Source organism: Heloderma suspectum, chromosome 1 (assembly GCF_057233095.1).
Source record: "Heloderma suspectum isolate Gila_16-S chromosome 1, 16-S_ref, whole genome shotgun sequence".
NCBI lineage: Eukaryota > Metazoa > Chordata > Lepidosauria > Squamata > Helodermatidae > Heloderma > Heloderma suspectum.
Genome location: NC_139458.1, coordinates 393,347,793 through 393,364,985, shown reverse-complemented (window position 1 = coordinate 393,364,985; position 17,193 = coordinate 393,347,793). Strand labels below are relative to the sequence as shown.

At 43.0% G+C, this 17,193-nt stretch overlaps 1 protein-coding gene across 1 annotated transcript in view; it reads left to right on the top strand.

The window, feature by feature from the left end:
- Nucleotides 1-17,193, top strand: part of DNAH14 (dynein axonemal heavy chain 14) — a 237,827-nt gene that overhangs the window by 118,755 nt on the left and 101,879 nt on the right. Inside the window, 5 exon segments of the mRNA XM_084820967.1 lie at nucleotides 1,322-1,503; nucleotides 6,842-6,970; nucleotides 9,293-9,433; nucleotides 10,491-10,658; nucleotides 12,940-13,110. Of these exon segments, the coding sequence (XP_084677093.1) occupies nucleotides 1,322-1,503; nucleotides 6,842-6,970; nucleotides 9,293-9,433; nucleotides 10,491-10,658; nucleotides 12,940-13,110 (791 nt within the window).

The following is a 17,193-nucleotide window of genomic DNA, read 5'->3' as shown; positions in this document are numbered from 1 at the left end:
AATCCTCTGTGTGGAGAAGCCCTTACAAAGCTATGAGCTAAAAGCAGGCATGGTTTTGTGTGCAAGGTAGGGTAGGGTCCCTGAAATCTTTTTATATTAATACCTGCTTCCAAAAACCTGTCCTCCTTTCTCCTACCAGTTCATCTCCTCTGTTCATTTCTTGTTCATTCTCACAAATCTCAAAAATCATGACAAACTATGCAAATATATCTCCCAGTTTGCCCGAGGAAAAAAATGGACATAATGCAGGTTTGCCAAATCTCTGATATTACAATCAGAAAATCTTCAGTTAGGATAAACTTTGTGTACATTGTTTCCGAAGTTGAAGCATTTAACATTTCACACAGACCAACACACAAAGAAGCCTTCTGGAAGCTAAAGTTCCTAGATTAGCAGCCCCTCACTAGAGATGTATGGATTGTGTTAAATCGGTTCAGTCTGTGTTTCACAGATTGTCAGGCGACTTTTGTTCTGTCATTTACTCATTGACGGAATTGGATTTTTGTACAAAATGTCATTCCTGTTTGCACTTGCACTAATGCAAATTTGCACAAATCCCCCCCCAAACTTAAAAAAAACACCATCCACAAGACCATAGAATCCGCATGACTCAGAAAAAGCCAGTTCACTGTGGAATCTACAGGTCAGATTCATAGAAATCCAAACTCATTTGAATCTGTTGAGGATTTCTTTGAGATCCCTAGCCCTCACCTATCCTGTTTTAGAATTTCCACATATTAATTTTACGAGCCCGGCTCCTGTGCCTTTAACAGTATCCTGATGTACAGTAATTAACCAAATAACCTGACTGTGACCAAGCATCCCCTTTCCTTTCTGCCCTGCCAGTACCTTCAGTCAGCAACTCTTCATACTGCTGATATGGTGTTGTAGGAACTGCAGCATTGAATCCCCTGCGATTATGCTGGGTGTGAAGCAAAGTTGCTGGATTGTGGGGTTTCCCTATGTTGTGCTGCTCCTACAACAGATCTAGGTACAGATTATGACAAGATTGGGACAAGCACATTCATACTAGTTGGACATCCATATTTTATTTTGCTGTGGCAAAAATTCGGCTATTGGGTGGTATTGAAATGAAATGAAATGAATGAATGAATGAATGAATGAATTGTATAGAAATATCCTGTATATATTGCATTTACTGTTAACTCCTTAAAATATTCAGATAGGTAATGAACCTCTTCAGTTAGATTTTTAGTAAGAGAAAGTTGTAGGCCATTTTACTGCTGAATTTATTTAAGCTTGTTACTTAATAGATAAAACTGTTTTTTAAAGCCTCCTAATAATTTTGTATAAGTTTCAGCTCTGAGCTCGCCAAGAGAGGAGCCGGATCTAGAAGAGTCATCTTCAGAAGGTACAAAACATGCGATTATTTCGACACTACAGTTGGGTGCACATACCAGTGCTGCCCAAGCAAAGGCTTGGATTCTTCAGAAATTAATAGGGAAAAGTAAAGATATCCTGGGTGGTCCACATTCTAAACAGGTAAGAAACAGGTGAAGACCTATTGCGGGAGTGTAATTGGAAATATACTGTGTACCACCTTTAAGGCATTGGAATTTTGCGAGGGGACATAGGAAGAAGGAAACTTTTAAATTTTCTACATTCCTGAAACCTTGCACTACTGGTGATTTGCTGTCAGCACCAAAGCTGAGTGCCTTATCGCTATATGGGGTTATGGAAAGTGAGGAAAGGAAAAGCTGCCCTTTTTCTTTTCCTTCCTCTTGAAAACTTAACGCATAATGTGCTGCAGGGAGAACCTCATGGTGTTTCTCCCTCCCTGGGTTTTATGCCCACCTCTGGGATACACTTAGAAGCAGCAAGCCAGCCAATTCCCTGTCCCCTCAACTAACACTTTCGATATTCTTTACATCCTTGAAGCTAAGGATAATGTTCATTACTGGGAACAGTTCTGTTTTTTTAATTTTGCTTTTCTTTTTGTTTTCAAACTAATATAATTCTGTACCCCAGGATATCTCCTGAGTATGCAGAAATAACAACTTTATTGCTGGGTGGCACACTCTACTGTCAAATTGATAGGGACCTGATTGTCCAAGTTCAATAGTAGAAAAAAATCTATCTTTGACCTTTTAAGGGTTGTTTAAGACAGAGAAGATTGGGAATTGCTACTAAAACACGTTACCGGGGTGGGTTGAAAATAAAGACATTTGGAGGCAAATAGAGCACTGCTGGAGAAGAACTTGGAATGAATGCAGCCAAACATGGGTAAAAGATCATTTAAAGACCTATATCCTGGCAGTGGGGGCAGCAAAGAAAGCACACATTTCTGCTACCATCATGTTCACTCAGAACAGACTAGCAATGCTTTTCCATACTGTACAAGGCCTCTTTCACCAGGATGCTGGAGAGGAAGAGCCATGGAGCAGTCTGTGGCTCACTGTGAACAATTTGCTTTGTTCTTTGTGGATAAAGTTGCTCACATTCGCCTTGACTTGGGATCCAATGTTGGGGCAGGTCAGAGTGATCTAACCTCGGCAACTGCTTGTCCATTTATTTTTGGTTCTTTTCAGCTTGTGGTTCTTGAGGATGTGGACAGGGTATGTGGAATGGTGAGGGCCACCACCTGTGTCCTTGATCGTTGCCCTTCTTAGCTGATTAAATTGTCCAACGTGGAATTGATGCTATGGCTATGGAAAATGATTAATGCCTCTTTGCAGGAGAGAGTTGTTCCCTCTTGTTTAAAAGTGGCAGTAGTAAGACCTTTATTAAAGAAACCTTCCCTTTACCCAGGAGAGCTCTCTAACTACTGTATAAGACATTCTCAAATATATCATTCTTGGCTAATATGATCGAAAAGGTGAGGGCGTTATATCCAGGTGCATCTGGATGAAACGGATTATCTGGACCCATTTCAACCAGGCTTTTGGCCTGGATATGAGACTGCCTTGGTCATGTTTGGATGACCTATACTGGGAAGTGGATGGGGGAGTGTGACCTTCTTGGACCTTTTAGTAGCTTTTGATACCATTGGCCATGGTATCCTTCTGGACTGTCTGGTGGGGCTGGGCCTTGGGAGTGCTATTTTGCAGGGGTTTCATTCCTTTCTGTCAGGCCATGTCCAGAAGGTGGTGCTGGGGGATTATTGTCAACTACATAGCCATTGGCCTGTGGTGTCCCACAAGGTTCTATCTTGTCCCCCCCCCCCCCGTTGTTTAATACCTACATGAAACCACTGGGAGAGGTCATTTGGAGCTTTGGAGTAAAATGGCACCAATATGCTGATGACACTCAACTCTATTACTCACTGTCACCTAGTACAAGGAAGCAGTTGACACCCTTGAACATTGCCTGGGTTCAATAATGGATTGGATGAGGGTGAACAAGCTGAAGTTAAACTCAGACAAGTTGGTGTTGTTGGTCAGTAGAAAGCTTGACTTGAGAACTGGAATGCAACCCATTCTAGAAGGGGTTGCACTCCCTCTAAAGGATCCATTCTGTAACTTGGGAGAGCTTCTTGAAACTACAGTGTCCCTTGATCTTTAAGTGACAGTGGTGGCAAGGAGTGTGTTTGCACAATTATGCTTGGTGTGCCCACTGCGACCCTTCTTGAATTAGTCTGACTTGGCAACATGCCTTGGTTACATCATGCTTAGTCTACTGCAATGTGCACTATGTGGGGCTACCCCTGAAGAGGATCTGGAAGCTTCATTTGATGCAAAGTGCAACATCTAGGTTGTTAACTGGTACGTGGTATCAAGATCATATTACAGCTGTCCTCAAAGACCTCCATAGGTTGCCAATTGTTTTCCAGGCTCAGTTCAAGGTGTTGGTCTTAACCTTTAAAGCTCTAAACATCTTAGGACCTGGCTATCTAAGTGACTACCTGTCTTGCTATGAACCTGCCCTAATATTGAGATCTGCAAGAGAGGCCTTTCTGAAGACACCATTACCCACAGAGGCCTGTCTGTCTGTGTGTGAAAGGGTTTTCTCCTGTGTTGCCCCAAAATATGGAATGATCTCTCTCAAAAATTCCAATTGGCTCCCACTCTCTTGGCCTTTAAAAAGGTAAAGGTAAAAGTGTCCCCAACCAGTCGTGTCCGACTCTAGGGTGCGGTGCTCATCCCCGTTTCTAAGCCGAAGAGCCAGCGCTGTCCAAAGACGCTTCCATGGTCATGTGGCCGGCATGACTGAACACCGAGGTGCACGGAACGCTGTTACCTTTCCCGCCAAGGCGGTACCTATTTATCTACTTGCAATTTCTTGCTTTCGAACTGCTAGGTTGGCAGAAGCTGGGACTGAAGACGGGAGCTCACTCCGTCACGCAGCACTCGGGTCTCGAACTGCTGACCTGCCGACCTTCCAGTCTGCAGTTCAGCGTCTTAACCACTAAGCCACTGCGGTCCCTTCTTGGCCTTTAGGAAGGGTGTAAAGATGCATCTTTTTAATTAGAAATGTGTTAGTTTTTAATGTTGCAAGGTTTTATTGTTTTAAATTGTCGTACACTGCCTAGGCTTTTTAACAGATAAGATGGTATATAAATGTTAATCATAAATAAATATACAAGAAAGTACGGGGTGTAATGGATACAAATAAAATAATATACTGTACATGCCTAAAATGGTAAAAATACATTTTAAAATCCTCTGAAGACGAGGATTTCAAGACTTCTTTGTAAATTCTAGAACGTTTGTTAGTAGGACTGTGTTGTGCAACACCATATATTTTCTGTTTAAGTGAATAAAAATCAATGCTTAAAGACAAGTTTTCTGTGTGAGGCGATTATCTTTCCCAATAAGGTAAGTTTCATTTGAAAGGAAAGTCTTTGTTATGTTAAGGAAATATCCAAGGTAGGTTAGGGTGAACAGTCAGAAATGTATTAAAGCGCATCACAGCTGTGGGAGAGACAGATGAAACTGTCTCCCCACACAAGAAAACAGGATGGATTTATACAGACTGAAAGTTGGAGAACAAAGAAAAACACACTACGTATGCTCAGAAACCAATTAGTACTCAGCACAGTCTTATCAGCACAGCGGCCTTCTTATCTTTAGGGATGAGTTACTTCGGTGGATAGGAATTTCTTGCTTATGAGCAAGTTACAATTACCTTCTCATGTTCACACACACACACACACACACACACACTCAATCCCATCAGGCACCTTGCCTGAACCAAACTACTTACAAGGCCCAGTCCGGCCTTCATTCACAGTTATAGATTACATTGTGGTTGTTGCATTTCAACTACTCTTGTGATGCACATTCTGAAAGGGGAAAAAAAAGATGACTTTCCATTTTATTAGTCACCCTGATCTACAAATAGAAACACACATCTGTGCACACAAGCTGGATTGGGAACCTTATGTTTCAAAGTGTGCAGTATGTGCAGTTCCCAGGGATTGCTTTCTCCATGTAGCACTTGTGGTTAAACACATGCATGCCCCCCCCCACACCCACCAGAACCAAACAAGCAGTCAGCACTTCTAGCTCTGTCCCTGTTCATACATTCCAAGGAGTGTGTGTTGTGGTTATATCTGTCAGTAGTTTCAGTAATATTTGCAACTTTCACCCACATGACTAAGGTGGATTGCATGGTTATATACCATGCTGCCAACGTTCACCCCATTGTGGCTGCATCACTAGCAAGGTTGTTTAGCTATGCAATCCACCCTAACCACATAGACGAAGATTGCAAGCATTTCTGAAAATGACAAGGGAGCAACCACACAGTCGAGATAAGGACTGGGTTTGGACTAGGGATGGCGGAGAATTCTGCCACGGATCTCAGTGAGGCCGAATGCCAGTGCAATCGGCCCCCTGAAAACCGTGGCGGAATGAAGCCCCCCCGTCCCACCACCCCACGAAAGGCGCGCGAAACAGAGCACCTACCTGGTGCCGTTCGTGCTGCTTTGCGAATGGCGGCCACCATTCGCATCACAATTTTTCCCGTGATAGGCTACGTAAATACTTACGTAGCCTATCATGGGGGAAAAAAAGGGAATGCAAATGGTGGCCGCCGTAGCCGCTGCCATTTGTGTTCCTTTTTTTTTGCCATAATAGGCTATGTAAATATTTACGTAGCCTATCACGGCAAAAAAAAAGGGAAGCAAATGGCAGCGGTGGCGGCAGCTAGAGCAGCCGCCATTTGCGTCCCTGCACAGCCCAGCAGCAGCTGGATGTTGCTGCGGGTGGAGCCGCCATGGAGCAGAGCCGGCCGGTGAGGATTTCGGGGGGAGGGACGGAGCGCCTCCCCCCCACCGCGGATGTCACGAAACGAAATAAGTAAGTCGTTTCGTACATCCCTAGTTTGGACGATCGCAGCAGGGGAAGAAGCCATCGTGGCTTCTTCCCCCGCCTCCGCGTGTGCTGTGTGCATGACCACCATTTGCATAGTCCCCCGTGATGCAGCGCAGATTAGCATGTTGTCCACACTGGGCAGCAGTGTGGCGCAGGTGGCTTCTTACCCACCCTAAAACTCATGATGTGCAGTAGAGGTTGTAGGGTGGGTATGAAGCCACCTCTGCTGTGCTATGCGCCCACCCAGTTCAGACAACATGCCAATTGTGGGAGATTATGAAAATGGTGGTCGCACGTGACAGGGGCCGGGGGGAGAAGCCACAATGGCTTCTTCCCCCCTCTCAATGGTCTGAAAATAGCCAAGGTATTAAGCAGGCCTTTGTCAAGGCCAAACATCATCTCTTGGATGAATGTGTACATACATATATGTGCATACAGTCCACTGGATCATGGCCATTGTGTGTAGATAATAAAAATGTTACAGGCAGTAGCTATGAATCCAACATTTGTGTTGATATATGTTGAAAATAGACTTCATGTGAGGGTTGTAATTTTCTTATTCTAAGGTGTTACTGTTCATTGATGATCTGAATATGCCAATACCAGAGGAGTATGGGTCCCAGCCACCACTCGAGCTAATCCGGCAGTTTCTAGATTTGGGAGGATTTTATGATACTCGGCACCTTGAATGGAAGGTACTGCATAATATGGACCTGATTTCCTTCATTATTTCTAATACTTTGTTGAATATTGAAACTAAAACATTAACTTTACTAACCTTGTCATATGAATATTGTATTCTGGTGTAGTTGTCATCAATTCTCATATCAGATGAACTGGATCCATATTCAAAATAAGTAGCTGAGAAGAACAAGCAGAATTATTACCATTTATTAGTATAAACTATTTTTAAAATAAAGTTTTTGAATGTTTAAAAAAATGTTAATCTCCCATGTACCTCCCCTTTACCAACAAAAGAAGACCCATCCTATCAATCATTTTGAAAAACCCTCTTCCATCTGCACCTGAAAAAAGTCTTGTAAGTATTTTTATACAATGGCCTTAAGACTTACTTTTTTTTCCATCTTTTGCTGGATTCACAACTTGGTTTCCCAGCTGTTGTGCACTGTGCCTCCTTGTTTGTGCTTTGTCTCACACCTTGACAATGTGTCAGAGTATCTCTACACCAGCCTAAAATCCTGCATTTAAAACAGGGCTTTCTGCTTCTGTTTTAAATGCAGGATCACAATGGACTACATGTGCTTCCTCCCAGCCCTTCCCCCCTCCTTTTCCCCTTTATCTGAGTCTTCCAAATGTTTCATTACACAGCCACTAGATGGCGCTGTGGTTAGCTCATCTTATTGTGCGTTTTCCTCTTTTCATGAGGGAACTCAAGCAGAACTCAAGTACAGTAATTTGACAGTGCATTATCTCTGATCTTTTAAAAAATGGAATAAAGATCATTTTGTGCGGGAGATGCCCTGGAGGTTAACTGTGTCATCTAAAGGGCCCGCAAACTTTCATGAGTAACCAATCTCAATAACATGATAAAAGCTCTGCGTGAAGACGCCCTCAGATATCTATCACCCCCAAAACACAGGTGCCACTAGTAACCGCAATTCCCTGTTGCTGGGTGAAACTAGCTTTTTCCTCACCTAAGAAACCCCATGTGCAACTGTGCAAGTAAGAACATCGGTGTTCCAAAGCTAGGCTACTAAGTCTGGTTTCACTCTTCTGAGGACTAGAATGTGTAAAAGCCAGGGAATACTGGGTTATACTGATGCAACAAGCTTAGCACCTGACATTTACTGGCTGGAAGAACAAAGGGACCTCGGAGAATGGCTGTTGAAGGCTTCCTTAAAAACATTTAGTTTTATCAAAGCTGAAGTTCCATAATTTCTCCCAGCCTCTTGTGCAATTATTCCCTGGGATCCTTTTGTTCTTTCAACTAGTAAATGTCAGGTTCTCAACCATGCCCCAGTACTGGAAGAGAACGCAGCTGAAAATCATCTGGGGGAGAAGCTATGGGGAGATAAGCGGTGGGTTCATGGAGGGTCCAGTTTTCCTCACCTGTTGGCTCTAAAAATGAGACAATCCCTCCCTGTTAATACATGATTGGGACAAACATGAGGTTTTTTTTTAATGAGTTTGCTGCTCTTGAATCTGGTTTAGTTCTCAGAAGTTCAGAACTTCAGTCTGTGAGCATCTCTACACCAGCCGAAAATCCTGCATTTAAAACGGGGCGTTCTGCTTCCATTTTAAATACAGGATCACAATGACTTCCTTCTCACCCACTTCCTTTCCCCACTCCCCATCCCCCTCCTTCTCCCCATATCCGAATCTTCCATTATCTTTCATTGATCTCACTCCTCTTCTTGCCACTTTTCCTCTTTTCACGGAAGGAACTCAAGCAGAACACAATGGGGTAATTTGATAGCTCATTATCTGCGATCTATTTTAAAACAGAGCAAAGGGCATTTAGCGCAGGAGATGCCTTGGAGGATCACGGTGTCATGCAAAGAGCCCACAAACTTCTGTGAAGGAGCAATTTCAATGCAGGATAAAAGTTCCGTGTGAAGAAAGCCTGTATCTCTACTTTGAGTTTATAAGGCGAATTGTTCAGTTATTTCTATCCATATATCTCCATAACTCTCTTTTCCATGTTAAAGCTGTTTTTGTTTGTAGATCTTCATGAATCTGAAGGATTTCCTAGATTGTAGCGTATCTTTCTTTTTTATTTGTAGTGTTTTTAGAATGTACAAATATTCTATATATTATTCTGAGTTCAGATTATTCTTTTATCACATTATTCCAAATAATTTTTTCAGTTAACTTCCATATTACATGTGTTCATAAATTCAGGAAGTTTAGCATTTCCTTCTATCAAATGGTGTTGGTATTATTATTATTATTATTATTAAACAGAATTTATTACTAATCACCCTTCACTAGTAAACCAGTGTTTGAAATATTTTGATTCAGTCTTTTAAAAGGACTCTCTTGCCTTCCCCTCACAGAATGTCCAGGGCATTGCCTTGGTTGCAACTTGTACACCTCCCAGTGAAGGCACTAATGAGATTAGTGCTCGTCTTCTGACACATTTTTGCACATTGGTTTTGCCTGCAACCTCTTTACAGTCTTTGCAACGTATTTTTCAGGTAATAGATAAGATAATCCGGGAATTGTTGGATGACTTTTTAAAAAAATCAAGCAGTTACCAAAAATTTCTAAAGTATATATAAAAGTTGTTTTTCCCTTCAGAGTAAACTGCCTCAGAAGCCATTGATAGGTAGCTGTGTCAGTCCAGCAGATCAGAATTCATAGTTAGCGAAAGGCATTACTTCACCGTATTTGTAGCTCCACTGCATATTATGGCCTCTGAACCTGTGGTCACAACTAAGCTTCATGCTTGCATTTGCTTGGTTCAGACTTAACACTAAACCATAATAATGCTAAATGATTGGTGCCAATGAAGGTGTCCCTTGAAATCCAAACAGCAGCTTCAGGGAGGCAACTTTTGTCAGGATTGTGACAGGCAAAGAAAGAGTTAAACTTCCCTTCCTCAACCCCTATGGTCCCAAGACTGCTTAGGGTTCCCCACAGCTGCTATTTACAGAACAAAAATTCATACAATTATTCACACAGTTCACACAATTAATGTCATCTCTATTTTAGCCCTGGGGGAACTTGCGAAAATCATATGTGATATGACTTGGGTCTGCCATTAAAAAAAAAGGTAAAATGTTCCACTGGGCATGCTCGAGCTTTGGGCACACCAAGAGTTGCCCTTTGGAACCCAGACATTTTGCTGCATGTAGCACATTTGCTGTACATGCTACACTCCCTACTGAAGAGGTGATTAGCCATGTCAAAATGCTGGCCTTCTGGTGAACCACATGTAATCCTGCTAGAGAAACTGGTTCTGCATGTGCACTCCTGGATGTGGTTACTCCTGGATGTGGTTACTTTCGAGCATGTATTCCACATCTACCAAGGCAATCTGTATAATGCTTCCCTAGACAATCTGCTTTCTTGAAGTGGTGCAAATGTATTTGAGAGTACTAATGTAGTAACAGAGTTGCAAAGCAAAGTCTTAACATCATCGTGGACTTAGCAACGAAATATGAATGAACATAATTTAGTCTATATTTATTATTTATTGAAATACACGTTTTGTGGCAAATGGTAAAAAGTTGCGTACTTTGTTTCCTGTAGGTGCGTCTGGGTGCATACTTTTACATCAACAGATTCTTGATTGAAGTTCAGAAATGCAAGGACTATTTAACATGTGCCTCTATTGCATTGTACTATAGAATGTTTCATAAAATGCGACCAACTCCAGCTAAATGCCATTACACATTTAACCTGAGAGATCTTTTTAAGGTTTGTTAAGCTGACAAAATGATTAAGTTTATCATAAACATGCTTTATAATTTGTTGGTCTGTTAAAGACACTTGCAAAATTGACTCAGGGACCATCTTTAAGTCATGCCACACAACACTGGGGAGGGGTAGCAAAGTTGTAAAAAGCAGGAAATGTAGTATTGGTTAAAATTGCTCAAAATATGACAAGGGGGAGGGGATGCTTAAATAGTGTTGTTTTTTTTAACCTCACCTTCATTTCCCTGCCCTTACTCTGTTGTTTGTCCTGTGGCAAATTTTAGACCCAAGTACATAGTTTATTTATTATTTATTTACTGCATTTATATCCCGCCATTTTTCCTCTTTAAGAAACCCAAGGCAGCATACATAATCCTCCTCATCTCCATTTTATCCTCACAACAACAACCCTGTGAGGTAGGTTGGGCTGAGAGTCTGTGACTGGCCCAAAGTTACCCAGTGAGCTTCCATGGCCAAGTGGGGGCTAGAACCTGGATCTCCCAGCTCCCAGGCCAACACTCTCACCACTACACCACACTGGCTCTCAACAAATCCATAGTTGCAACAAATCCATCAATACCGAGCTAAAATAGATGGTACTAAAGTCATGGACAGAGCAGCCCTCTGGCTCCACTAACTCAGCAGCTGCTATGCTACGGCTACACTGGCGTTACATCTGCTTTTTGTAGCTGTGACACTATGCAATTCCCACAGCGAAACAGAAAGAACATTACCAGTAGAAAACAGAGTTGAAGTAGCAACACTGACGGTTATTCTCACAGTGACCATGACAACTCACTGTCACCCACCAGTCATGGTGTTGCATATTGACAATGCATCTATTTTTATCCATGCACTGGCAAGCAATGACATAATGCCTCCATGATACTCAGTGCAACACAATGCACATACTCAATGCACATCAAAGTAACCAGGAAGAGACAACTCACTGCTACCCACCAGACATGGTGTTGCATATCGATGCCGCCTGCCTTTTTATCCGTGCATGAAAGGTTCCAGTCATTGTAGAGCAATGGCAGAATGCCTCCATGATGTCATCACACACACAATTAACAACAAAGCAAAGGAAGAGACCATAGTGCCTTCCCCTCCAAAAGGAACCTATAGCTGCAGGTGTCTTTTGCTGCCCTCCTTTCCATTGCACCAGGGGATTTAATAGCAAGCTTATCCTCATCCAACAGGTGCAACTTAAGGATAGGACTGTAATTCTCCAGAGGTTCCTGGAGGGCATTCCTTCACCTTGGCCCTTCTAGCAGGGCCAAAAAGTTGCTCTTCAGGGGGAGAGCCACCCATATATCCCACATTGGGATATATTCCTTCCTTCCTGCCCCCACCCCTACACATCCCAGATAGGAGCAGGGGAGCTGTTTTCATTTAGCTGAGGAGAGGAGAGGACTTGATCAATGCTTGATACCTCAGCCTAGTGCAGCTTGGGTGTTAATATTCACTGTGGATCCATCTATTCTAGGTTTGATTTGGGTCTCTGATTCTGGATTTTATTTAGGGGCTGGATTGATGTTGTTTTTTTGGTGGGAGAGTGGTTTGAATTCATTTCTTTAGTTTCAGAATTTTCTAAATCACTCAAAGCCTGATCCATATTAGTGGTGCACTGCAGATACCATTTGCATCAAGATTATTTTATCAGTCAGGACCAAGCATCACCAGATCCAAAGCTCAGTTATTTATGATTATTTTTCGTTTAGATTTGTGTCTATTCAGAGACTCAGGTCAGCTATCACAACCACCACCTTTGTGAGCTGTGCAAGCAGCACATATATTCTATGATTCTATGATATCTCGTAACATGCAGTGACATACAAAGGTCATTTCCCACTGAGCTGCAATTGGCAAACATTCCCAAGGAGTTAGAGGTCTTCATTAGGTAATTAGTGGACAAACACCACATTCACGTACCATGTAAAATGTGAATTGCCCTCAATGTGTTAGTCTGGCTGAGGCTTATGCTGCCACTACTCAGGACCTGAAATTCCCTTCTGCATTCAGAAAATGGAAAATGTATATATTTTTTATTTCCTAAATGTATACCCCACCATTCGGTGGCAATCAAGTTTGTCAGATTGGCTTACAAAAGTATAAAAAATATAACTATTACGAAAAGTCTAAAGCAACACTGAAATAGCATATTATAATATAAAACCAAATCAATAAAAACTGACAGCTCAAAATAATGAGAATGTTAACAGCTAGCATTGTGAACCCAGCTTCAGTCCAAAAAATTAATTTCTCTTGAAATTCTTAATAGCTACTTGAAGGATTGCTCCAAGCCCACAAATCTGTCGTTGTCTCAAAGGAAACAACAGCATTGTTCTTTGTGCATGAATCTACCAGAGTTTTTCATGATCGTCTGATTGATTCTGCAGAAAAAGAGATTTTCTATCAATTCCTTTCAAATGAGCTCAATAACTATTTTAAAGTAAGTAATGTGGTAAGTGTGTGTGTGTGTGAGAGGGAGCGGGGGGGGAGAGAACTACTATGTTTATTGGGTGTTTTAAAATGAACATTTTAATGGATTTTCAGTTCATTTTCTTGTTTATTATCTTTAATACTTAATAGTATACTCAGCCTATCATAATAAATACTTTAGGTAGCTAACGATATTTCCAATAAAACAATCATAAAAATACAAAATCAATTAAAATACACAATGCAGCCAAAGATAAATACAACAGCTGAAAATATTTCAGCACCATTAGCACTTCTTTTAGCCTTTTCAAAATAATCTTATTATAGAATAGATTGGATATATTATTTTAACTGAAATAATCAGCCATGTATTCTGTGTAATTCAGCCAAGTTATGCCATCACGAACACTGTTACACATACCTTTTGGCTGTACGGCATGTATCCACTGAAATAAAGGAAGATCTTCATCCATAGGGACTACTTATTTTAATCACTGTAATTGATTGAAATTATTCATTTTTGGCAGCATCCATAGCTCCCTTCTTTGATGGAATTTTAAAAGCCCAACAAGGTGTAATATAGGAGATATTACATTTCCCCAGTTAAAATGCTTCCAAGGTGCTGTTCCCCCCAAACCTTGCAAGCAAATTGCAGCTTGGGAAGGGGATTGTAATCAGGAAAACAGCCCAGGGGAAAAGGATTAACCCTCCTTTCCCAGCACCACAATTCCAACCCAATTTGGGGAGCCCGAGAGTTACTATTGATTTTTTACAACCACCGGCAATCCTCTCCACAGATCTCACACATCACGTTTGGACCCAAGACAAGGTTTTGAAGGGTTCCAGATGCCCCTAACTAGTAACATTCAAATCATGGATAAAATCTTCCAGGAATTTAACCCACTTCTCAGTGTACAGCTCTATACAAGCAAAACGTGCCCTGTGGAAGTATGTAGGTTCCCCTTCAAAGCACCACATGAATACAAAGTTTAAGGCCTAATTCACAATATTTATTACCTCTACGAGGAAAGATCATTACTCCTGAAGCCAACAACAGCAATTAACTCTTGTCCTAGCAACAATCCAACAAAGGTTTCATAATATGTTTTCAACTTGGATAGATTTGCAATTAATATATTATGAGAACCATTTCCTTAAGTTGTAGAAACTATTTCTTTTATATAACTTTCCCCAGACAGCTAATCATAGCATCCCTCTGCTCATTTCCCACTCTCTAAGAAAAGGAAGTCTTACCATAAAATGGCTGAAATGTGGTTTAGATGTCTTGCAAGTAGGCTGACAATAGATAGCAGGGCTCAGTCTTTGTGCTTAAAACCCCTTGCATGTGCTTGCAGGCAACCTGCTCCGGGATTCTGTGTGTGGGAAGCAGGGAAATTGCAATTGTTCAGTGTGGAGGGGAAAGCATTCTGCACAAGCTCAGTTGCATGGAATTCTTCCTTGGATTTATTCACTGATTTTGAAGTAGTTGCTTATTGCTATATCTCAGCGTATTTCAGCTGTTAAATGGGACCAATATCCTCTCCATTATATAAGAACAGAATTCCTTAGCAATATAGTGCATATAGTGTACTTTTTATTTGGAATTCATCATTTTTGTGGATATTAATGTTCAGGAGGGAGTAATCCTATGGTCCCTAGACAGCATCTGAGGGGCCATAGATACTTTGGATTCCCAGCTTTGACGCTGGAGACAGTGCTCTGACTCAGAGGCAGAAATCATAGCTCCAAACCTGTTCCCCCTTGCAGCCGGCATGGACAGAACTGCACCAGCTGCTCTCTGAGGTTGGGACCTTGACCTTGGAGCAGCGGAGAAGAGGGTGTTCTGGTGGGAAAGAAGTAGACTGGGAAGGTCAAGATATGAGCTATCCTTCTCTCCCCCTCTAAAGCACTTCAGCTAGACAGGCAAAAAAAGCATGTCTAGCACAAAATGCAGGGTGGGAGGATGGGGAGGCGAAGATTGCCTCTGCCGCTCCTCCCGCCCTGCATAGGATGACCATAAGCCGGGTTTGGAGGCTTACAATCAAAACATTAGGATTACACCCTAAGACCTTTTGGGAGCAGATAGCAGAAAAGCAGTGTATAAATTTATTATATCAGGGGTGGCAAAACTCTTTCAGCCTTTTCTCCAGCCAACCGGAGCAGAGTGCTATCTCTGAGCCTTGAGATCTCCAGGCATCGTGGAGACTTAATCTGCCCTGCTATGAGGCTGGGAAGACACAGGACTGGCCACTCTGCAGTGCTGGACTGGTGAGAGAAAAGAACTGAGGGGAGAGGATTGTTCCACCGTTTACAGCTGGCTGGTTGCTTGCTGCCTGTAACCCCCCCGCCAAATCTCCCAGTATCCTGTCTTGCGTCAGCCTGCGCTGATTGCAGAGTGAGTGGGAACACCTGCCGAAGTTTTCTCCAGCCAACCGGAGCAGAGTGCTATCTCTGAGCCTTGAGATCTACAGGCATCATGGAGACTTAAAATCTGCCCTGCTACGAGGTGGCGACTGCGAGCCACCACCGGAGGGGGCGACACCAAAGGGGGCACGCCCCTTTGGTTTGCCCCTTCGGTTTGCCACGAAGGCAAGGGTGCCTTCCATCTTCTCTTCCTTTTGAATCACTTACATCCTGGTCATCTATTGATTGCCTGTACTGTGTGAAGTGAGGTGTGTGAAGTTAGGTGTCCTAACTTGGACACCTAACACCGTATCCTGAGTGAGAGCAGGGACGCTCTGCCAACAGCAGTTCTTCTTATGTTATTGTTGCCCACGCTGGGTGAGAGACAGGGGATAGAGGCTTCATATCCCACAACTGCTTCTCTGCCCAGGGTGGGAGACTGTGGGAGCTTGAAGTGGAGCTTACCCTGGGTGAGAGCCAGGGGGTGCAGGGGAGAACTGCTTTGCCACCTTCCAGGTGAGATAGAATGAGCATGAACCAATGGAAGACGGTTACATGGCTAGGAAATAGCACTTTACTTGTTCTCTGGTTGAGTAACAAGCCTGATGTCCTAACTGTGACCAGTGGCTGGTTACAACCACAATTACAAACTGTGACTGTATTAGTTTGGTTGGGAATGATTGTTGGATGAGTGGAGTGTATGAGTTGACTGATTGATTGTATATTTGAATGGTGGGTGGCTGTGGAGAGTATGTGGGTATTTTACAGCGGTAAGGATGTGCCTAGGAGACTCTAATGTGGAGACCCATGGAGGAGGACCCACTATTCCAGTGACTTGGGGCAGAAGGAGATATGGTAGGAGGAGGGGGTTGGGACATCAAAGTAGAATGGGCCACAGATGTTTATACACTGTTCCCCTTCTACCCCCCTCCTCTAGCTCTCATGTAGCTGGTAGCTCTTCCACTGTGCCCTCCTGTCTTGCAGTGCTGCTATTTAATGCCAGATTGGTCTGCAATAAGACCGCACTCATTCACAATTTAATTGTGGATGAGAGGGCCGACCTGGCATGTATCACTGATACTTGGGTGGGTGAGCTGGGTGGAGTCAACCTGACTCAGCTCTGCCCGCCTGGGTACTCAGTGTAGCACCAACATAGGTTGGAGCCAGGGGTGGGGGGAGTTGCCGTGGTTCATAGAACTTCCATCTCTATCACCAGGAGATCACTCCACCTTGGAGCGGGCCTTGAGGGGTTGCACCTGGTGTTGGGCCATAAAGACAGATTGGGGATGCTGCTGGGGTACCGCCCACCCTGCTGCCCAGAATCCTCTCTGACTGAGCTGGCGGAGTTGGGTGACTTCAACTTCCATGCTGAGGCTGTCTCCGGAGTTCCAGCTCAGGACTTCATGGCCTCCATGACAACCATGGGGCTGTCTCAGTATGTCATCGGCCCAAAAAATGAAGCAGGGCACACCCTTGATTTGGTTTTTGCTCCAAGTTGTGAGATGGGTAGTCTGAAGATTGCGGGGCTCCAAGTAACCCCATTGTCATGGTCAGACCATTTCCTGGTGAGATTTGAACTTACGGCATTACTCTCCTCCCGCGGGGATGGGGGGCCTATTCAGATGGTCCGTCCTAGGAGACTGATGGAATCCAATGGATTTCTGAATGCTCTTGGGGATTTTCCAGTGGA